This window comes from Chiloscyllium punctatum, chromosome 9 (genome assembly GCF_047496795.1).
Source record: "Chiloscyllium punctatum isolate Juve2018m chromosome 9, sChiPun1.3, whole genome shotgun sequence".
Lineage (NCBI taxonomy): Eukaryota > Metazoa > Chordata > Chondrichthyes > Orectolobiformes > Hemiscylliidae > Chiloscyllium > Chiloscyllium punctatum.
In genome coordinates, this window is record NC_092747.1 from 52,098,450 (window position 1) to 52,122,267 (window position 23,818).

Below are 23,818 nucleotides of genomic sequence, written 5' to 3' on the forward strand. Positions count from 1 at the left end.
GAAAATATGACAATGCATAAATTATATTCATTTGTGAGTTCCTGACTGCCTTCAGATATTGGGAAAGTGCAGATGAATATTCATCCCAATTAATTTTAACATTAGCTAAAATTAGTCAGGATGAATATTCATGTGCATTTTTCCAATATCTGAAGGTGGACAGAAACCCACAAATGAATGTAATTAGTTAAGATTTGAATAAATAATTCCCCTATATTCCCCATTTAGATGGATTCATTCTGACTATCAATTAGTTGATCCCTAAATCTTTCAATGTATTTTTTAAGCATGTTGATTTTATTCTGCTTAAAATTAAAGTTTAAAAAGCTGTTTGAAATGTACTTTGACATTAAAGACAGCTAATTGTCACAGGCTGCTCTGAAGGACACTGTCGCTAAAAGTGAATATATTTGGATGTGAATACTATTAGGTGACGATATACTATTTTACAGACATCCAGACTAACAGTGTAAGATGCAGCACTAATTTAAAGACAGAAAATTGCATGTGTATCCCTCCTTCATCCTCATTTTTAACAGTAGTTATATTGCCTCAAACTAGCATCAAACTTCCATTAAGTCAACTGCTGGTTCGACTTGTATTCAATAAAATCAATGAATGGAGTAATTGGTGTCCACATTGGAAAAAAGCTTAATTTTATTGTTTGAAGCTTATAGAATCTGCTATCTATTTCAAAAACAATTTAACATCCACATTTTTAGCATATCAAATTAGAGACTTAGAAAATGAGATTGTATTTGAGATTGCATAAGTATTCGCAATAGAAATTTCATTTAAAAAGAATAAAGACACAGTTATTGCTTAAACTTCTAAAATTACACCTTGCTTTGATGTTTGGTGGTGTAAGGTCCCACTTTGGGAAGGCAGGAGAGAGGAGGAGACACCTAAAGAAACAGGCCGCAGAGACTGGAAGCAGGCACCAGAGAAAAGTGTGAGGAGAAGGAAAATGTTTAAGAGTGACGTTACAGAAAATTCATCAATTCATTGGTTGTTGAGAAGCTGCTAAGGACTGTTTCAACAACTGTAATTTCAAAAAACATACATTTCTCAACTAGCGTAGGGAGAGAAAGAATTTATATGCACAGGAGGTAGACCTGATTTGTATTTAAGGATGAAGAATTTTTACTTGCTTTAATCTCCATGTTTTAGTTAATAGTACGAAAGTGAGGTTAAAGTAATTAAAGTCATAGTAAGTAACTTGGTTTCCAATGTTAATGTATGGCAGGACAGTTCAGCTCACAGAATGCTAATCCTGTGGCACGTGAGAAGTTGTGGACAATTCTTGTGACCTCGACAAACCAGTAAACAGGAAAGGTGACAGACTGCACAAGCTTGGGGTCTGGGTTTGAGAGCTCTAGCAGTGGCTAGAGTCATTGAATGTATCTATGTCACAGAGAACTATGTGGACAGCAGATTCAGAGAGGAGTTGTGGGTTTTTCTAGTGCTGTTATGATTGGTTAAAACTAACTCAACAGGTCTGTATGAACCAGGAGAGAATATTGAAATTTAATACCAGGTGTATGAAATTCTGGGAGATGTAGGTAGCACTAAATTGGAGAACAGTAAGTAAATTGGTAGAGTGGAAGTAAAGGACAAATAAATGAAGTCTCAATTAAGGATAGATTGCACATTGAATGCATAGAGAATACTTAATTTCCTTAGGGAGCTATAGGCACAATTTGTGTTGTGGAAACATGGTGTTGTGGTAATAATGAAGACATGACTTAAGGAAGAACACATCTGGGTGTTAAAACTCCTGACTACAAAGTTTTCAGAAAAGATTGGAAAGGAGAAGAAGTGATGCAGCAGTATTTTAAGTTAAGGACAGCATAGAATCCCGACCGTGTGGAAACAGGCCCTTCGGCCCAACAGGTCCGCACCGACCCTCCAAAGGGTAAGTCAGCCAGACGCATTCCCCTGCCCTATTATCCTGTATTTACCCCTGACTAATACACCAAACGTACACATCCCTGAACACTGTGGACAATTTAGCATGGCCAATTCACCTAACCTGCACATCTTTGGATTGTGGGAGGAAACCGGAGCACCCTGGAGGAAACCCACACAGACACAGGGAGAACATGCAAACTCCACACAGACAGTCACTAAGGCTGGAATCAAACTCGGGTTCCTGGTGCTGTGAGGCAGCAGTGCTGACCACTGAGCCACCGAGCCATAGAAGGTTCAAGAACAGAGCTAAGGAATAAGAAGGGTGCAGTTACAATGCTCGATGCAATACTGAGACCACCAAGTGGTAGAAAGGAAATAGAATAACAAATCTGCTCAGAAATTATGGAGAGATGTAAATATTGGAAACTATTTATAATGGGAGACTTTAATGAACTGTGTATCAACTGGGATAGTATTAGGGGCAGTGGCAACACGTTAATCAACCTCCAGTCTTTCAGCATCTCACTGTTGATGATACAAATATCCTAGTAAGAGCCAGCAATCACTTCCCTAGCTTCCCACAGAGTTCTAGGGAACATCTGATCAGGTCCTGGGGATTTATCCACTTGTATGCATTTCAAGACATCCAGCACTTCCTCCTCTGTAACATGGACAATTTTCAAGATGTCACCATCTATTTCCCTACATTCTGTATCTTCCATGTGCTTTTCTGCAGTAAATACTGATGCAAAGTATTCTGCCCCATCTCCTGCGGCTCCACACAAAGGCTGCTTTGCTGATCTTTGAGGGGCCCTATTCTCTCCCTAGTTACCCTTTTGTCCTTAATGTATTTTTTAAAAACCCTTTGGAATCTCTTTAACTCTATTTGTCAAAGCTATCTCATGTCCCCTTTTTGCCCTGTCTCTTAAGTATACTCCTATTGCCTTTATACTCTTCTAAGGAGTCACTCAATCTATACTGTCTATACCTGACACATGCTTCCTTCTTTCACTTAAACAACACCTCAATCTTTTTAGTCATTCAGCATTCCCTATGCCTACCAGCCCTTCCTTTCACCCTGACAGGAATATACTTTTTCTGGATTCTCATTATCTCATTTCTGAAGGTTCCCATTTTCCAGCCATCACTTTACCTGCGAACATCTGCGCCCAATTAGCTTTTGAAAGTTCTTGTCTAATACCATCAAAATTAGCCTTCCTCCAATTTAGAACTTTAACTTTTAGATCTGGTCTATCCTTTTCCATCACTATTTTAAAACGAACAGAATTATGGTCACTGGCCCCAAAGTGCCCACTGACACCTCAGTCACCTGCCCTGCCTTATTTCCCAAGCTTTGCACCTTCTCTTGTAGGTACATCCACATACTGAATCAGAAAATTGTCTTATACACACTTAACAAATTGCTCTCCATCTAAACCCTTAACACTATGGCAGTGCCAGTCTATGTTTGGAAAGTTAAAATCCCCTACCATAACCACCCTATTATTCTTACAGATAGCCAAAATCTCCTTACATATTTGTTTCTCAATTTCCCTCTGACTATTAGGGGGTTTATAATACATTCCCAATAAGATGATCATCCCTTCCTTATTTCTCAGTTCCACACAAATAACTTCCCTGGATGTACTTCTGGGAATATCCTCCCTCAGTACACCTGTAATGCTATCCCTGATCAAAAATGCCACTCCCCCTCCTCTCTTGCCTCCCTTTCTGTCCTTCCTGTAGCATTTGTATCCTGGAACATTAAGCTGCCAGTCCTGTCCATCCCTGAGCCATGTTTCTGTAATTGCTATGATATCCCAGTCACATGTTCCTAACCGTGCCCTGAGTTCATCTACCTTCCCTGTTAGGCCTCTTGCATTGATATCAATGCAGTTTAATTTATCAGTCCTACCTTGTTCTCTGCTTTGTCCCTGCTTGCCCTGACTGTATGACTCGCCTTTGTTCTCAACTGTACCAGTCTCAAAATTGGAGGTGTAGTGGACAGCGATTACCTCAGATTACAATGGGATCTTGATCAGATGGGCCAATGGGCTGAGAAGTGGCAAATGGAGTTTAATTTAGATAAATGTGAGATGTTGAATTTTGGGAAAACGAATCTTAGCAGGACTTATACACTTAATGGTAAGGTCCTCAGTAATGTTGCTGAACAAAGAGACCTTGGAGTGCAGGTTCATAGCACCTTGAAAGTGGGGTCGCAGGTAGACAGGATAGTGAAGAATGCGTTGGTTCACTTTCCTTTATTGGTCAGAGTATTGAATACAGGAGCTTGGGAGGTCATGTTGCAGCTGTACAGGACATTGGTTAGGCCACTATTGGAATATTGCCTGCAATTCTGGTCTCCTTGCTATTGGAAAGATGTTGTGAAATTTGAAAGGGTTCAGAAAAGATTTACAAGGATGTTGCCAGCGTTGGAGGATTTGAGCTATAGGAACAGGTTGAATAGGCTAGGGATGTTTTCCCTGGAGCATCAGAGGCTGAGGGGTGACATTATAGAGGTTTATAAAATCATGACAGGCATGGATAGGATAAATCGACAAAGTATTTTACCTGGAGTGGGAGAGTCCAGAACTAAAGGGCTTAGCTTTAAGGTGAGAGGGGAAAGATATAAAAGAGACTTAAGGGGCAACCTTTTCACTCAGAGGATGGTAAATGTATGGAATGAGCTGCCAGAGGAAATGATGGAAGTTAGTACAATTGCAATATTTAAAAGGCATCTAGATGGGAAAGGTTTGGAGGGATATGGGCCAGGTGCTGACAGGTGATACTAGATTGGGTTGGGAGATCTGGTCGGCATGGACGAGTTGGACCGAAGGGTCTGTTTCCCTGCTGTACATCTCTATGACTCTATGACTCAGTATCACACAGCAGTTTGTGTTCAGTCCAACAAGATAGTAGGCATTGCTAGCACTGGTTCTTGGGAATAAGGTGGGCTGTTCAGATCAAATGACAGTTGATATCATTTAGTGGACGTTGATCACTTTATCATAAGGTTTAGGATGATGGTAGAAAATGATCAATTCAATTGAAGAATAAGCAACTTCACACCCATTCCAATGTGATTAATTCTTAAACAACCTTGAAATGGCCAAGCAAGCCATTAAGTTGTATCAACTGCTGGAAGGGGATGCACCTGGATGGATTATTTGGCATCAACTAAGGCTGCAGAAATAACAACAAACACGGCACTGCCAACACTGAGAGGCATTCCTTACCAACATACTGCCAAAATTAGCAGAACTGTCACACAGACAAGTCAAGCATCAGCTTGACATGGTCATGGTTACAGGATCATACACTACAGACAATGCCCCAGACAACACCATCGCCATCCCTGGATATGTGCTGTCCCACCGGCAGGATAGATATCTGAGAGCAACAAGTCAAACATGCACAAGGTAACCTTCCCACAGCTGATGAATCAGTACTCCTCTGTGTTGGAGGAAGCACTAAGGGTGGCAAGGGCACAAAATGTACTCTTGAGTATCAGGATTTCACTGTCCATCACCAAATGTGGCTTGGCAAGTGGTCAGGTCCTAAAGGACATAGCTGCCAGACTAGGCCTGCAGCAGGTGGTGGGGGAACCAACAAGAAGAAAAAAACATATATGACCTCATGCTTATAATCTGCTATTTTCAGATGCATCCGTCCAAGACAGCATCTGTAAGACTGGTCATCGCACAGTACTGGCAGAGATCAAGTCCCGCCTTCAAATTGAGAGTACCTTACATTGTATGGCACTAACACCTTGCTAAATGGGAGAAAGTGAGGACTGCAGATGCTGGAGATCAAAATGGAGAGTGTTGTGCTGGAAAAGCACAGCATCCGAGGAGCAGGAGAATCGACGTTTTGAGCAAAAGCCCTTCATCATGCTAAATGGGACAGGATCCAATAGGACTGGGCATTTATGAGGTGTTATGGGCCATCAGCAGCAGCAGAATCATACACCTCTGCAGCCTCATAGTCCAATATATCCCCAACTCAACCATTACAATCAAACCAGAGGATCGACCCTGGTTCAATGAAAAGTGCAGGAGGGCATATCAGGAGCAGCACCATGTATACCCAAAAATGAGTTGTCAACCTGGTCAAATTACAAGACAGGACTACTTGCACAGATGAGATCTAAGCTGTCCAGTCCTGTAACATCCAATTGTGAATGGTGGGAGGCAATTAAACAACTCAGTGGAAGACATGTCCCCATAAGTATTACAATCCTCAAATACAGTGAAAGGCCAACTCATCTGTGCAAAAGATAAGGCTAAAGCATTCGGGTCAGAAGTGTTTGAGTAGATCTTCCAACTCAGCCTCATCCAAAGATTCTCAGCATCACAAATACCAGTCTTCAGCCAATTCAATTCACTCCACACAATATCATGAAATGGCTGGAGGCACAGCTATGGGCTCTGACAACATTCTGGCAATAGTACTGAAGGGTTGTGTTCCAGAACTTGCCACTCCTCTGGACAGGTTCTTCCAGTACAATTACAACAACTGGCATCTGCCCAACAATATGGAAAATGGACCTGGATGTCCACTACACAAAAAGGGCACATACAATGTGGCTAATTACTGACCACTGTTTACTCATGACCATCAGTAAAGAAATGGAAGGTGTCATCAACAATGCTATCAAGCAGTATCTGCTCAGCAATAAACTGCTCGATGATACCCAGTTTGGGAATCGCCAAGGCTCCTGGTTCAAACCAGGACAGAAAAGCTGAAATCCAGAGGTGTGACAGTCCTTGACATCAAGGATGCATTCAAATCAAGTGTGGTACCAAGGAACCCAAGCAGATATAGAGTTAATGGGTATCGTAGGGGAAAAAACTTTCTGCTGGATCATATCTAGCACATAGGAAGATGTTTGTGATTGTGGGAGGTCAGTCATCTCAGCTCCAGGATATCTGAGCTAGACTTTCTCAGGTAGTGTCCTAAGCCCAACCATCTTCAACTACTTTGGTCCATGACCTTCTCTCCATCATAAAGTCAGAAGTGGGAATATTCACTTTTTATGTTAAGTACAATGTTAAGCACTGTTCATGACTCCTTGATATTCTGAAAAAGTCCATGTTCAAATGCTGCAAGACCTGGAAAATTCCCAGGTTTGGTCTGAAAAGTGGCAGGTATTATTCACACCACACAGTTTCAAGCAATTACCATCATGAACAAGGGTGAATTGAACCATCTCCCCATGACATTCAACGGCATTACCCTCACTGAATCACCCACTATCACCACGGGGCCAGAAATTGAACTGGAATAGCCTTACAGGCATTATAGTTACCAGAGAGCAGGCCAGAGGCTAGGAATCCTGCACTGACTTAAGTGCCCAGAGCCTAAAAGACAGAAGTCAGGGGTGTAATGGAATACTTCCCATTTGCCTGAATGAATGCAGCTCCAACAACACACAATTTATAAGGAAGACTCTTAGGAAGTTGGCTGCACTGGGGTATTATAGCTCAAAGGAAGATTGGATAGGTTGAGGTTTGTTTCTGGAGCAGAGAAGGTTGAAAGAAAGTTTCATTCAGACCAGGAAACATCCTTTCCACATTCACGTAATCTGCAGGATCTTGCATGTTTCAATTAATTTGCCTCTTATTTTAAACTCCATTTGATACAGCCCAACCTGTCCTTTCCTCATAACACAAGACCCATTTCTTGTATTAATCTTGTTAACCTTTGTGGAACCACAGATGAATTTCGATAATTTCTTTAATAAGGTGACCAATACTGTCTGCAGTATTGTAGATATGGTCTCAGCAGTACCATACATAAGTGAGGCATAACAGTCCTAACGTATGTATTAAATTCCCCTTACAATGAATATTAACTATTAGCTTTCCTAATTACTTACTGTACTTGCACACTATCATTTTGTGACTAAAGCACTAGGCTACCCAGGTCCCTGGAATCTCACAGCTCTCAGTCTTTCATGATTTAGGTAATCTGCTTTTTTATTCCTGGCAAAATGAACACTACTACATTTTCCTGCAATATACTCCATTTGCTTGATCTTTCTGCATTCACTTAACCTCCTTATACCATCTTTGCAACTTAATTTCCTGCCTACATTTGTGTCATCAGCAAATTTAGCAATCATACCTGCAGTCCCTTCAACCAAGCTATTTAAATAATTTTTAAACAATTGAGGTCCCAATACTGATTCTTAAGCACAAAGAACAAAGAGAACAACAAACAATACAGCACAGGAACAGGTCCTTCAGCCCTCCAAGCCTGTGCGATACATTTTGTCCTTCCATACTAAAACTATCTTCACTTACAGGATCCTTTTCTCTCTATTCCCTTCATATTTATGTGTTTGTTCAGGTTTTTCTCGAATGCTACTATTATGTCTGCGTTCACCACTTCTCTGGCAGCATGTTCCACATACTCACCACCTTTTGTGTGAGTGCACACCACTTATTGCTTCTGGTCAACTAAAAGAAGATTTATTATCCTATGTTTCCTGTGAACCAGTCAATTTTCTATCTATACCAATATGTTACCCCTACACCAAGTCCATTGCTTATCAGCTGCAGACATAAGTGTTTTCCTGTGCACTGTATTTTTCCTATATTTCTAGTAAGAAGCATTTCCCATTTAAGAATATATAAGATTTTTCTTTCAAATTGACATAACCCACTTGAGAAAATTCACTGATTCTCAAACTCCATTATTTCAGGAGTCATCACAAAAGTGAAAGGTTTAATCAAAGTACTCAACTTCCCCAATGTATCTGTCTAATGAACTCAGATTAATGGTAAACAAGGATCAGGTTTCTGTACTTAACAAAAACTCACAGTGATTTACATTCATGTATGGAGCCCATGAATTTGACGATTGGTCAGGATCCTCTCAACATCGTACCCGCTCTCAGGTTCCTTCCAATTGAAGACGAGCAGGGAACCCACATTGACCTGTTCATTGCGATATTAAGATCCCTAAAAAGCTATTTAATTCTAATTAAGATCCCTAAAAAAGCTCCTTTAATCCATAATGCTTGGTTTCCCAGCCAGGGATTATGATCCGTGATACAACAGCTATTCACCAAGATTACTTTCGTCAATCTGACAAACCGAGATGGCTTTGAACAGTTACAATGAAGAGCTCCTTCCATGATACAGATGATTGCCAACTTGTTGGAGGTTTTTTTTTAATCTATCTAGCATTTGCTCACCTTCAGCTTCACCAGCCTGTGGCCATCCCCTCACCATCCCAACTGTGCTGATCCACATTTCTGCAAGGAGCCTTCACAGAGAGGAATAAGCAGAACTATCAGATGTGTTGCCCTGAGGATTGGTTGATGGACAATGTTAAGGAAGTCAGAGCATGGGATTTGGCACTTGTTCTCTGAATTACCTGTCCTATCCTCCTGACAATCTGGACCCTCTTCAGGATGGAGGAATCATAGTTCCTTAGTCTATTTCACCAAATCTGATTTTTTTGGAGACATTTTGCTCTTCCCATCACCTTTAGGAATTCTGGCCTCCCTGCAGCTGCACAGATCTTAGACTGAGACCTTCAGGTAAGTGTGTGAGACCTGAAGAGCAATGTTCCAAGATCTCCGTTCCACTGGATGCTGCAGCCTGAAAAACGCAAGAGCTGGTGAATCATTGTAACCCAAGCTTTGTTTTGGGGGGGTGATGGGAAGCAGCAATCATAACTCAGTCCAACTCTATCCTTCCTTGACATAGGCACAAACCAATTTACCATCAAGTTTGACAGGATGGGAAATTTGGCTGCTTTCTTTTCTCTAACTCAATGGACTGCTAAAGTCTATTGCTAACCCACCTAAGATCAGGGGGCTAAATATAGATCAGTGATCAAAGGTGGGATCATTTTTGGCTGTATTAATCAGTACTGTATTTAATGTATTATTTACCCACAGAATCCACAAGGGAAAATACTTTTTATATTTCAAGGAAGTTCATTAATTAGGAAAGTAACTACTAGTTTTTGCACTTTCTGCTATTTAGGTATGACTTTGTAGAGGTGGAAGACATCTCTGACACAAACAGAATTATTCGTGGAAGGTGGTGTGGGAATAAAGAAGTTCCCCCAAAACTAATATCGAAAAGCAATAGACTAAGGATAACCTTTAAATCGGATGAATACTTTGTGGCCAAACCTGGATTTCGCATTTATTACTCTCCAGTGGATGTGGTAAGTAATAGCCATTAGTAAATTTGTTACTTCAAATCACAGTTATGAATCTTATTTTCATCAGTGAGTCCTTCACTTCACAATTTGATTGCATGATATAGTTGAGATGGATGCTGTGGCGACACTGTTAATTTTATTATACTGCAGTCTGATGCTCAAATGCTTCATATGGTAATATCATATCCAAAAGTATCCCATATAAACCATCCAGAGAAAACATTACAAGTCAAAATATTCTGTCTGTTCTCAATACTGTTAAAAAAATTACCCATTCTCTCCTAATTCTTTCTGAATCTGTTTGGCAATACATAAAAATCACAATATTGCATTTGTCTAGGATGGGGTTTGGAATTATTTTGTCTGTAATACGAAGTGTGGAAGTGTTTCATTTAAGAAAATCAAACAAAATTGATGAGTTGGAAGTATTCTGTCTTCAGAAGCCTGGGTGTAAAGTTTGAGAGAGTGGAAATAGAAATATTTTCTCAGAGAAAAATTAAAGGATTCAGATCGAAGAGGGTGAAGAAAGGGGGGTAGAAGGACTGTTTGAAGGAAATAGAAATATGAAATATAGAAAATTTCTGTCTTTCTGTTGTCCTAACACTGCTAACTGGTGATGTTTCACTTCACAACAAATGTTAAAATTAACCTTGAAAGCATTTAAACCTCATGATTTTCTATGGCAGTAATTCCCAAAACCAATCAAGTTCTCATTGGGCAGAATTGTGTCTTCTTTAAAGATCAGTCCTGGTCCTGTTCTAGCTGCTGGCATGACCACCAAGATCTTCTCAGAGATAGCTAATTAAGAACCATCTCCAGGTGTACTATCTAATTGAGGAAGACAAGTGGGTTCCTTTGATCCACCACCTCATTTTAGAATCTGTGTCAGTGTAAGGGGCAGCAGTCACACCAGCACAGGTGGTTATTGCTGCTGTAAGAGACAAATGGACCATCACATCTATGTCCTGGTGTCCTCTGAAGAGGTGTCAAATCTATTTCAATGAATAGGTCCCCAGCTGCAAGTGTGACCCATTGCATCTCCAGTTTGACCTCAAAGAACATTGAAGGCATGTTAATGATGCACAATTTTACTGCATAAACTTCTCCATTGACCCCCTAATCTGTTGCTAAATTAACTGATCGCTCAGCCAACACCAGTACAGGATGAGCAGCAATTTGGTGCATAATTAAATAATTATGAAGACTAAAGCTTTTATTATTGTTCCCTGTTCCAAACTCTATATGTAGGGACCTACTCAATCTAAACTCCATCACAAATGTCTGATATTAAATTAGACTGTTTTCACCCCGAGATCATGATTGACACCAAGATGAGCTTTCAATTATATCACATCATCTCTGTAACGTGCCTAACTGTGCCCTGCCTTTTATGTATTATTGTGTAGATTTGAAAAGAAAATGGTTTATTACTTTAAAGGCACAAAACAGATGTGTGTTGTTGATTGATACAAAAATTGATTATCAACTTTATCTGCAATTTATAGAAAATCAGAATATTAATTGACAAAGCAGGTCTACATTTATCAGATATTAGTAGTATCATTTTTTAAAACTGGAATAAAGATAAGACCTATATTCCACCTTTTATGAGGAGAGAGGTAACTGCAATTGTTTATTCCCCTCTTTCTTATGGGCTAGATCGAGAGTTAATATGTGGTTTTGGGGTAAATCAGGGAACCATGTAGTGAAGGTTTCAGACGTCCATGCAGGCTTGTCTAAGTATGATGCAGACAAGTCTGAGTTGACAGTCTCCATTGTGAGTTAATGAGAGGACAAGTGGATGGAGCTGACAGCCTGAGAAATGAGAATCCTACGGGATAACGGATGCCAAGCACTTCAGGAAAAGATTTGTTCTTCTCCAGAAGAAAAGGTATCAAGGTTTCTCATAGAATATCTCTTGAAATACACAGGAATTTATGGAGAAGGTTAGCTTTGTAAATATAGAGGTTTAAATCACTTCATAGATATATCCATGGGTCTTTTTGAAAAGTAAAATATGTTAATCAAATGCATTTCTCATGCAAAGAGCAACAAAAAATGTAAAACATACCATCCATGTTCCTCAGAATAATTACCTTGAAAGGTGAATGTATGTCATACAGCATGTCTTGGGTGAGCAAAACCAGTGACTTATACAGTGAGAGTGTTTACAACTAGCATTAACTGCTGTCAGCTTGTTTATGCTTTCTCATTTGATCCTGACACATGAAATAAGCAGGCGGTATTTTGTTGTAACAAGGAAATGCTAATGCTAAAATAATAGACGTTCTCCTCTGTAAGAAGATTGATTTATTAGAGTTTACAGAGAAGAATTTACTTATTTTATTTGCTTATCAAATTATTTATATCATGTCTTGAACACTAGATGTTGTTCCAAGACATTTCACAGGGCACAAAATTCAACACCGAATCCATAAGGTGACATGTATTAGGACACTTGATAAATGCTTGGTCAAACATTTAGGAGTATTTTAGGAAAAAGAGGAGGGATTTAGGCAATCCAGGGCTTAGGACCTAGACACCGAAGGCAATGGCAGCAATTGTGGAACTCTTAGCACTGGCAAAAATTAGAATCGGGAAGGTTGAATATGGGAGGCAAGCTGGGCCTGTGTGAGAATAAAAATGTTCAGAGGCATATTCAAAGGCAAGAGAGAGGCTATCAATATTACAGAAGTGGAAATAGAGAGTTTTAATGATGGTGTGGCTATGTGGTAGCCCATCTCAAGGCACCACAGCTACTGAAGCTGTGCTCCAGCACCTACAAGGCACAAATCAGGAATGTGATGGAATACTCTCCACTAGCCTTGATGAATGCAGCTCCAAAGCCATTCAAAAAGTTAAACATATCCAGGACAAAGCAGCTCACTTGACGATAAGCCATCCATACCTGCAACATTCATTCCCTCCAACACTGACGAATAGTGGCAGCAATGTGTACCACCTCTAAGATGCTCTGCAGCAACTCACTATAACTCCTCCAGCAGCACCTTCCACACTCATGGCATCCACCACCTAGAAGGATAAGGACAAAAGGTGCATAGGAACATCGCAACCTGCAAGTTCCTCTCAAAGTCTCATCCTTATATTACTGTCTCTTTACTAACACTGGGTCAATATCTGCAACTTTTACTTTATTTTTTCATGGGATATAGGTGTCACTGTCTGGACCTGCATTTATTACCTATCTCTAATTGCTCATTGAATTGAGTAGCTTCCTAGATGCATTCACTTGAGGATCACCCACATTGCTGTAGGTCTGCAGTCTCATGTAGGCCAGAACAGGTAAGGACAACAGATTTCCTTTCCTAAAGGGCAATCTTTTTTAATTGACATTCAGCAATGGCTATATTGTTGCCATTAAGATACTTTACTTTTATTTCCAGATGCTCTACTGAATTCAAATTTTACCATCTGCCATGGTTAGATTTAAATCCATTTGAATACATAACACCAGAGCATCAGCCTGGGTCTCTGGAGCACTAATCTATTGACATTACCGCTGCATTACCACTTCCTATTTCCTAACAGCATGGACTGAGGTAGTTCAAGAAGAAGACCTACTGCTATTTTCTCAAGTGCAATTAGTACTGGGGAGAAAAGAGAAGACATGGCCAAAAATGTCTACGTCACACGAATTAATTAAAAAGAACTCTCTGGTTCAGTCTCTTATGAGGGAGACAGATGTAACTCAAGAATGGAGTTCATAGCAAGCACTAAAGACATTGGTTGAGGTCATCCCAATATTTAATTGAAGAACATTTCTGTTTGTCCTGCACTGGATGTGTGACAAGCAAATTAGTAACTATGAATGATGGAGTGGTCGAGAGAGGTGATAGTGAGGAAGAACTCTGTGTCTTCAGTTTACAGTGAAAGCTTTCATTTTTGTTTGTTACCAAAGTTACCAATGTTGTGAAAGAGGTGGACATGGAGGAGCAGGGTGCATATATAAACCTTGAGTCAGGTGCATGTCGTGCCACCTAGCTAGATGACAGGGGTACACATTGGAGGGGGAGCATGGTCACATGTGCCAAAGGCGGCATATGAGCTGAGAAGGTCAAAGAGACAACATTTACCATTGTCCCAATTCCAATGAATAAGATTTGTGATTTTGATAAGAGCCATTGATAATAGTACCAGGGCTGAGATGCAAAAATGGTGTTCTGAGAAAGATGATCATGGAGGTATCATCATGCCCAATGACTCTGGAAAGGAAAGTGGAGTTGAAGCTGGGATGATAGTTTGCGAAAATGTTGCATAAAGAGTTAAAGTTTTGAGGAGCAGCTCGTACTGACAACTGACCTAAAGCAGAGAGGATCAGTATTACAAAACAGCATACATATGTTAAAGTATTCCATTATTTGGCCGTTCAAGTGATATTGCTTTTATTTGCTTTCACCCCTGTTCAGGTTACTTACCCTTAAAGAAACCCAGCATCAGTGCCATGTCATTTATTGGATAATATACACTTTCTCATGCCTATTTTAATCAAATTCTGGTCATCCTTCTATTTGACAATGTTTACTATATATGTCATAACAAGCTTTCTTAATTAGACTCTATTCAAATGGTTTATAGTCAGGCCAGATGTCAGATACAGAAAGACCACAAGATAAACTTTATGCTCCTGGAATAGAATCTTAATCAATGTGGGTGGGATTTAGAGAATTGGTCATGAAAGTTATTTTGCAGTATGCTCATTTTAAAGACATAACAAGTACCTATAAGGAAACTGGGAGTGTCATGAACAGGGTACACTGATTCACATGCATGATTCTTAAACTGTACTGCAGTGAGAGAAGCCATACACCAGCAGTCTGCCAAAATTCATTGTGTAAGTGGATAACCTTTAATCTCAGTCTGAATAAAAATTAGTTTAATATTGGAGTAAATACCGTCTGTCCATCACCACCCCACCCTACCTTGTGTGTCTTCCCCCAATTACATTCCATCCCAGATGACTCATCTTTCCTATGGCTGAGAGAGGAGGCAGATGATCTGTTCTCAGGAATTATGCCATTCCTGCATTGTCAGTCATAGACTCAACATACCCTCAAGTTTCTTTCCTTCACCCTGTGGGAGGTTTTCACATCAGCTCCAGATGGTCAAGCTTGGACTGGAGTTCATCATGTGAAAAATGATGTGGGAAAACACATCATGTAATTTTCTGGAAATGTCTTTTGGCATTACTCAAGGTCATTTGTAAAATACTGTTCTATGTAGCATTGTTATCAAAGCAACAGATGTACATGCAATTTAACTTATTAAAAATATTTTGGGTATTTTAGCTTTATTTTCAGCTTTAGCTTTCATATTTGCCTATCAGTTACCTTGACATAAAGGTATGTGTTTGTAGTTCATTTTATCCATTCACCAGATGCACAAATAATAACCTAAATGACTGATGGATAGGAAGTGCACTTTTGTGCTAGCTTGAGAGGAGAAAACATTACATAGAATGCACAACATTTGGCTGAAATGACTCAATCCAGTGTTCACGCCTCACAAAAGCATTTAACCACTTGTCTTTGTTCAATCCTATCAGCATTTAATTCTATACTTTTTAAAATACATCTATGTTATTCACTCCAAACACTCCTCGTGACAACGGATTCCATACTTGAGTCACTCTCTGAGTAAATTTTTTCTTGAACACCCTATTGGATTTATTCCTGAATATCTTACATGAATGCTCACTTCTGTTTACCTCCCTCATTACTAAAAATATTTCATCCACATCCAATCTGTGAAATGCTTTTGTAACTTTAAAGGCCTCTAACAAGCCACCCCTTAGGCTTTTCCAGAAAGATTTGGCCTCTCTTTCCTGTTGGATATGACCTCTGACTTCTGGTATCATACTTGCAAAATTTTTGCATCTTCTCCAGATTTTCTAATTCTGCTTGAAGAAATCATCATTTGAAATGTGCCCTGTACTTCCACGTGTGATCTGACCAAGGTCTAACCAAATTCAAAATAACTTCCCCACTTTTCAGTTTAATCCTTATATAAATAATCCTTTGTGCTACCTTTGCCTTTTCATTTGGAATTAAGCTGTGTTGCTTCTTTAATGATTTTGTGTATCTGCACTCCAAGATCCCCTTGCACTCTGTCTCATTTTTATTTCCAAGGACTAAGCAATCTCCTTATTCAGGTAAAAACAATGACTGCAGATGCTGGAAAGCAAATACTGGATTAGTGGTGCTGGAAGAGCACAGCAGTTCAGGCAGCATCCAACGAGCAGCGAAATCGACGTTTTGGGCAAAAGCCCTTCATCAGAGCTTTTGCCCGAAACGTCGATTTCGCTGCTCGTTGGATGCTGCCTGAACTGCTGTGCTCTTCCAGCACCACTAATCCAGTAATCTCCTTATTCATCCAACCTGAATACACCGCCTCATATTTATCTAAGTGGAATTACACAATCACACGCCAGAAGGCACCTTTTAAGTATTCACAGCCCCCTTTAAAATCAGCGATACCCTCAAGTGTGGTGTCAGCCATCAATTTTGAAATTGTGAGCTGAATTTCCCCATTTTAGTCAGTTTTTTTAAGATTCATGGTGTTTGTGATTTGTGACTTTTCTCACACAATCGTCCACTCTTCATCACGTCAATTATCCAGCCAGGCTGTACAGCACCATTCCTGTGGAATTGGGTGGATAGGGGAGACAGATGTGCTCCCCGATCCCTTGACTCTCACAATGTTGGCCTCCAGTCAAAATAAACGTGGCCAGAAAATGGACCCTAGGTCCTCAGTTTGTCAAAAGGGAGTCAAAGATGCAGATGGACAGGGTCTTGGGAGAGGAGGGAATCGCTACTGAAAAAGGAGGCAAAGATAACCAGCCAGACAGAAATGTAGTGCAACCATTGCAGCTTTCCAGGTTAAAAAAAAACTATATATAGCAGTGTAGAAAGAAGCTCAATGATCTTCTGCAGTCCATAATGAGTGCCTCTATCTTTTGTTCTGTTCCCTCACATATACACAGAGACCAATCACTCTAATTCTGCCACTGCACATGCTTGTCAATAAGACTCACAGAGTTCAGCTCTCAATATTCATGTCTACTTGGTGGTTCTCACTCACACTCACTCTGAAACTACTAACCCTCCTGTTCACTGCACTGCCTACTCGCTCACTGAGGCACAACAGCAGCTTTCCCTCTTCTGCATCACTACAAACCTCACTTCCAAATGTTTGTGTCATATTCAGTCCCTCCCTTTGTCTCATTGCAGGAAACACAGGCCCAAAATTGGTGGGGGCAAACATAAGAGTTCTTGTGTCATGTGGAACTAATCCTGGATTTAGCTGGAAGAGAACTTGGCCTCTGATTTGGGGACAGTGAGGTCTGCAGATACTGGAGATCAGAGTTGCCTATGGAGGTCTTGTTGTCCCCAGATGAGAGAGTGTGGTGCTGGAAAAACACAGCAGGTCAGGCAGCATCCAAGGAGCAGGAAAATCGACATTTCGGGCCGGATCCCTTCATTATTCCTGATAAAGGGCTTCGGCCCAAAACACCGATTCTCTTGCTCCTCAGATGCTGCCTGACCTGCTGTGCTTTTTCAGCAACACACTCTCTCATCTGGGGATACTGTGACCTCTATAGGCAACCAACTATCGAGACTTTACTTGTGTTGTGCTGTGCTGCTGTCCCATTATCACCAATAAAATCTTAGCCTTAACCTGTAAAATATATATCTCTCTCGCACAACTAATACCCTCTGAATGGTGCTAATGCCTGCACAAGTGAGGTCAGAGAACCTCTGCCCCAAGAGGCCAATACCAGAGAGGGTCAGCTCCACCTGAACCACTCAGGAGGAAGCCACTCAACCCTTCAAGGATGCAAGGTTTTCACCTGCACCCTTCCCCAGCTCAGAGACATTCAGCTCAGTGAATTCTCTATCTATATTAAATCCACTGAGTACATCACCAGTAACCTTGCAACCGGTTGAGGCCCTTAGCACTTAGCTGGAGACCAGGCACCCACTTAGCCTCAGACAGAAGACATGTCACAGGGACAACAGGCAGGTTTGTCAGATGCAGCCAGTAAACTGCATTGAAGAATGAGGAATCCACCAATCAGTACTGTGTTGACTACAGCGTGCATGTGTCTGACTGTGTCCACGGAGAGATTAACTGCCATGAAGAGCCAGGTTCAGTGCACACGGTGTCTACTGGATATGTTCACAGACTTGTATTTGATTGGTATAATATAACTGTTTGGCATCAATTATAAGCTGAGTGTAGGAGAAGGCCATTCCCTCTCAGAGAGATGGGGTGGTGCCAGCAGTCACCCACCAGAAGAAGAAGCCATACATGGATCTCAAGGAACTTGCTTTCAGCACACAAGAAGTACCCTGACTCCTGCTTTCCACTGAGTCCATTTTTTCTAGGACTCCTTGGTACCACATAGATGCTACCTTCATGTCAAAGTTAATTGTTCTTCCCTCACCTCTGAAATTTAACTCTGTTGTCTATAATGGCTTCAGTAAGACCTGGATGGCCCAGTCAAAAGTTAAACTGAGCATTAGTGAACAGGTGTCTAAGTTCCACTTGATACACTGTTGGTCACACTTTCCAGCACTTTGCCAATGACTGAATGTCGACTAACGGGGCAGTAATTGGCTAAATTGGCTTTATCCAGCTTTATCGGGTCAAATGTGATCTACACAGGTAAATTTCCACTTGATCAGGTAATTACCAACATTGTAGCTGGACTAGAGCAGCTTAACTGAGTGTAAACCTAATTCTGAAGCACCATTTTTAAGCATATTGGCTAGGAAGTTATCCAGGCCCATAGTTTTTCTTGTATCCAGTGCCTTCAGCCATATCTCAATTATGGCATGGTGTGAATCAAGTTGGCTGAAGACTGGAATCTGTGATGGTTGGCAGCTCAGAAGATGGCCAAGATGGATCACCCATTCAGCATTTCTAGTTAAAGATGGGTGCAATTGTTTTAGCCTTGTCTATTGAGCTGGGATGCTCCATCAATGAAGACGTGAATGTTTGTGGAATCTTCTCCCCCAGCTAGTTATCTAATTGTACATCACCATTCATGACTGGATGGAGCAGAGCTGCAGAATTTCACTCTCATCTGTGGTTGTGGGATCATTTACTCCTGCCTTTAAGCATGCTGCATATGCTGTTTGGAATACAGTTCGACCTGAGTTGGAGCTTCATTTGATTGGTACTTCATTTTTAGGAAACCTAGTGCTGATCCTGATATGCTCTCCTATTCCCTTTACTGAAGCAGAGTCCTCTGTCTTGATGGTAATGAAGGGTGGAACCTGTAGGATCTTGAGATTCCAAATTGGCTTCAGCACAATTCCACTTGTTCAGTTAGCCACCATGCTTCATGAATGCCTAGTTTTGAGCTACCAGATCACTTCTAAATATATCCCAGTTAGCATGAGGCTCATGTCCCATGAGACTGAGGGCCCCCTCCCTCATGTAAAGACAGGATATTGTCTCTGCAAGGGCTGTATTGTTATCACTTCTTTTGATATAGTTATGGAAAGATGCATCTGCGGCTTGTAGGCTTGGGTGGGTATTCCTCTCATTGGTTTTCCTCTCTTGTTGGCTCTCCCACCACTTTCCACTGGGAGTCCATACATTTGTCCTGTGTGACAAATATGCCATTCATAACTTGTCCAGTTTATTAGGTAACAGTCCTACAAAGTTACTGTTGGTAACAGACATTGAACTCCCCATTCAGAGTACATTTCATGTCTTTTCTACTGTCAGTACTTCTTCCAAGTGGTGTCCAATATAGAGGCCTACTGATTCATTAATTTAAGGAAATGTTAATCGTCAGGAGGTTTCCTTGCCCATTTCCTTGCCCAATGATGAGACTTCATGGGACCTGAATCAATGTCCAGGACTCTGAGAAGTTGCCTTCCAACTAGATACTACCATACCACTAGATACCACGAGTGAGTCTTCCAGTCAGTGGGACACAAAATACCCTAGGTTAACAATGAATGAGTTTGGGATATAAGCAACAAGGTCTGATTTGGTGTGCAATATTATGTCTACTTACTTCTTGACTATAATCTGCAGAACCGTTCATAAGCCTCTAGATGGCCATGAGGAAGTCAAAGACTTTACAGAGTCAACTGGACTGGCTCCAGTTCTTTCTGTTGCCTTGAAGATACACAAAAACAGCCCATAGCAATTGCCAGTAACTGAGGAGAATTCAGTAACTGGATAACCAATGACACAAATCCATTTGCTATGGCTTCTACAAGCACATCATGCCTTTTCTTGATCTAGACATTGACATGTTCTGGAAGAAGATCTTCTTATACAGGAATTGCACTCATGAGTGAGAGTCTGAACATGGTAAAAAAACGTGTAGGTGACAGGCTAGTCTTGGCTGTGGGTACGAAGCAAATCTGTGAAAAGGAAAAAGAAACCGTGAAATATTTGAACTTTAAAGGAACAGCTATGAGAGAGTGGGAAAATGTTCTGAGGAAAATTGAGGAAATTACAACATTCCATTAATCGGCATCTAATCCCACAGGGAATTCTGGTTATTCCTCTGAAATGTAACCCAACATCACATTCAGTGCAACCAAACTCCTGCGACAGCCCAATATAGTCCATGTAGGTCAGATTTTACACCGATTTGAGACTAATAATAAATGTAATGATCCATGTGCCGATATTGACATTGGTACAATGAATCCCTTCATAGCTAATTTTATTAAAATGAAACTGTTAAGCATTAGTTTTGCAACACTTCAGTGTGGTTATATGGAGGGTTTTGACATGAATATATTGAGCCTTGCAGTATATCAAAATATCAGCTGTCAACCAGAAAATTGAGAGCATCACATTTTATGTAATGTTTCAGAAATTCCAAAGGTAGATCTCCTTTCTTTATAATTCGATCTCATTTCAAGCAATACTGTACATTTTCCTTTTATCCTATGAAAGCTGCCATCACTGCTTCAAAATCACAGCATTAGAGGGACATTAATGAATTTAATGCTAGCATTCTGTGCTATGAATAGGCTCCCATATTAGGAAACCTGCAAAGAACATGATTATTGTAAAGCTGCTGGATATAAAAACAACATAAAGAAGAAAGGTGATCAATGGGGAATTGTTTCATTTTGTTTCAGGATGATTTACAGCCGCAGCCCTCAAAACCAAACTGGGAGGCAGTAACAAGTTCTGTTTCGGTAAGTCACTTTTAACCTTTGTTTTGTGACAAAGTACTTAATAAATTAACAATTCAGAAGTACCTAAATGATAGGATCAGGGAAAGGCCATTTAGTCACTCAATTTTGTTCCACGATTCAATGAGATCACGGCGACTCTTTTACCTAATGTTATGAAGCTACATTATTCCTTAATGTCGTTGAGATAATATGAGTCTATTCTTCTCATACTTAAACTTAATAATTAATCAAGAATCTATTGCTGTTTGTAAAAGGAAGTTCCAAACTCCACCATGTTTTGTGTGTAAAGGTGTTTCCTAATTCCAGTACTTTAAAGCCTGGCTATAAGTTTCACTCTCTGTCCAATGTCCTAGCTTTCATGGTTACAGCTTTTGTCTATCTCCCCTATCTTTTCCTGTCAACTTCTGATCAAACTGCACCTTAGGGAAGATTCTAAGGAAATATTGCATAATCACTCCTTGCAATTTAGTTGAGTTTCATTATACTGTACATGCTCCAAGATCTGTCACCTTCCTGGAGGGTGCTGTGCACAAGTAATCACATGGGATCTGACGAGGGTTTTGTTTAACTTAAACATGACTTAGAGCCATACAGTCGTACAGCATGGAGACAGGCCCTTTCACCCAAACTGCTCCATGCCGACCAAAATTTCTGTCCACGTTAACCCATTTCTCTGCACTTGGCCCTTATCCTTCTAATCCTTTCCTATCCATGTATTTGTCCAAGTGCATCCTTGTATTCTAAACTGCATCTCATTACATTTTCATTACTTTCTGTACTATAATGTTTTGTTCTGTTTACATGTTGTCCCTAAATCTTTGAAATTGGTGAGACAGAGGGTCAATTTTATGTTTGAAAATTAAGATCACTGCCCCCTTGTCCCCCAACCGTGTTTACATGACATTAGGTCATGATTTGCTGTTATCATTGCTGGTTTCTGACAATATAGAGGTAAGGTACACTGTGAAATTGGCAGTGAACTTGTCATTCAAAAATAAACTAATTAAAGGGCAATTCAGCCAACAAACTTGTATTTTACATTGCCCGTGCCATTTTCCAGTGGGTGCATTTAGAAAAACCTTCAGAGGGAATCATGCCAAGTATTTCATGGCATTGTAGGAGCAGATAAAAAGATGGAAGTAGGAATGTAGCTGACTTTAGCAGAAAAAGTGCTTGAGCCTGCTAGTTTTGCAGTTTAATTTATTTAGCATTTTGAGCCTATTTGTCAGAGAAGGGTATCTGGAGATTGGTGTAAAGTGAATTTCCTGCACTTTGGTATGAATCCTGAGATTGATGGCCACATGACCATAATCATTTTTGGATAGGGCTCCAGAAGTTCAGGATACTGGGTGACAAGGATAGCCCCTGGATAATGAAGCCAATCCAAACTCCATCCATTGAGATGGCATGGAGGTACAATAAGAGCCATGCTTCCACCCGTGCCATCACTGAGCAAAGTTGAAACATTTGGTGCTGAGAAAGCGCAACAGGTCAGGCAGCATCCGAGGAGCAGGAGAGTCGATGTTTTGGGGCAGGGGCGGAAGGGGAAAGGATGCTGCCTGCCCTGCTGTGCTTTTCCAGCGCCACACGTATCGACTCTGATCTCCACCAACTGCATCCTCACTTTCTCTCCATCACTGAGCAGATTATCGGACTGGTCAAACTGAGAGTTTGATGTTTGTATCGGTCAGATTGCACCCTTCAGTACTCTCCGGCTCAAGTCGTCTCATGCTGTCTTATATACAACCCCATGCTCCAGAGAGAACAAGCATCAGAGAATGTTTTGGAGCAAGCCCTATCCTTTGTTGAGAAGACTGAGGATGAATCTGATGAGGGGGAGGATTAGCAATGCCGACCACCTGCATAATCCACAAACGGGCTGCTTTTGTTTTAACTGATGTTCTATTTGCATGCTTTCTTTTCTCTTATTTTCTGCTTCATTTCTTCCCCTCTTCATTTATTGTACTTGACCTATTTCTTGAATTTCACCTGACATGCATCAGACATTCTTTATTTATTTACAATTTTGTCTCCTTCCTTTTTCATGCAAGGAGCCTTGACTTTGGTTCCCTCCCATCCCCTCTTGTTTCAATGTACTGAAACTGAAATATCTCTTCCTTAAACCTCTCCCGCTGCTCCATTGCAGATTTTCCTGTCAAACATCAGTTTGATCTTACCCCAGACAGAATTGCTCTCAACCCATTGATCTAATGGGTTCTTCTAATTTAGACATTCAACTTTTAGATTGTGCCTTGCTCTTTTTCACTACAAACCTGAACTTTATGGTACAATGATCAGGCTATCAAAGTTGTCTCCCACAGACATCTGCTTCACTTAGTCTACCTCAGTATCCAGCATTAGGTCCAGAAATGTCCCCAGCCTAGCTGGTCAAGAAAGTTCTCTTGAACGCAGTTCAAGAGTACCTTTCCCCCACCCCATCCCTTTTCTCTAACATTATTCCAGTCAAGATTTAATCATTAAAGTCTCTCAATATCACCATTTTATGTTCTTGTCTATCTGTAATC

General features: G+C 40.6%; 1 protein-coding gene across 2 annotated transcripts in view; it reads left to right on the forward strand.

Annotated features, from left to right (window-relative positions):
• Window positions 1-23,818, forward strand: part of pdgfd (platelet derived growth factor d) — a 189,371-nt gene that overhangs the window by 117,292 nt on the left and 48,261 nt on the right. For both annotated transcript variants that reach the window (XM_072577506.1, XM_072577505.1), the window contains exons 3-4: window positions 9,912-10,098; window positions 21,234-21,293. In XM_072577506.1, coding sequence (XP_072433607.1) covers window positions 9,912-10,098; window positions 21,234-21,293 — 247 coding nt within the window. The remainder of the gene's footprint in view (window positions 1-9,911; window positions 10,099-21,233; window positions 21,294-23,818) is intronic.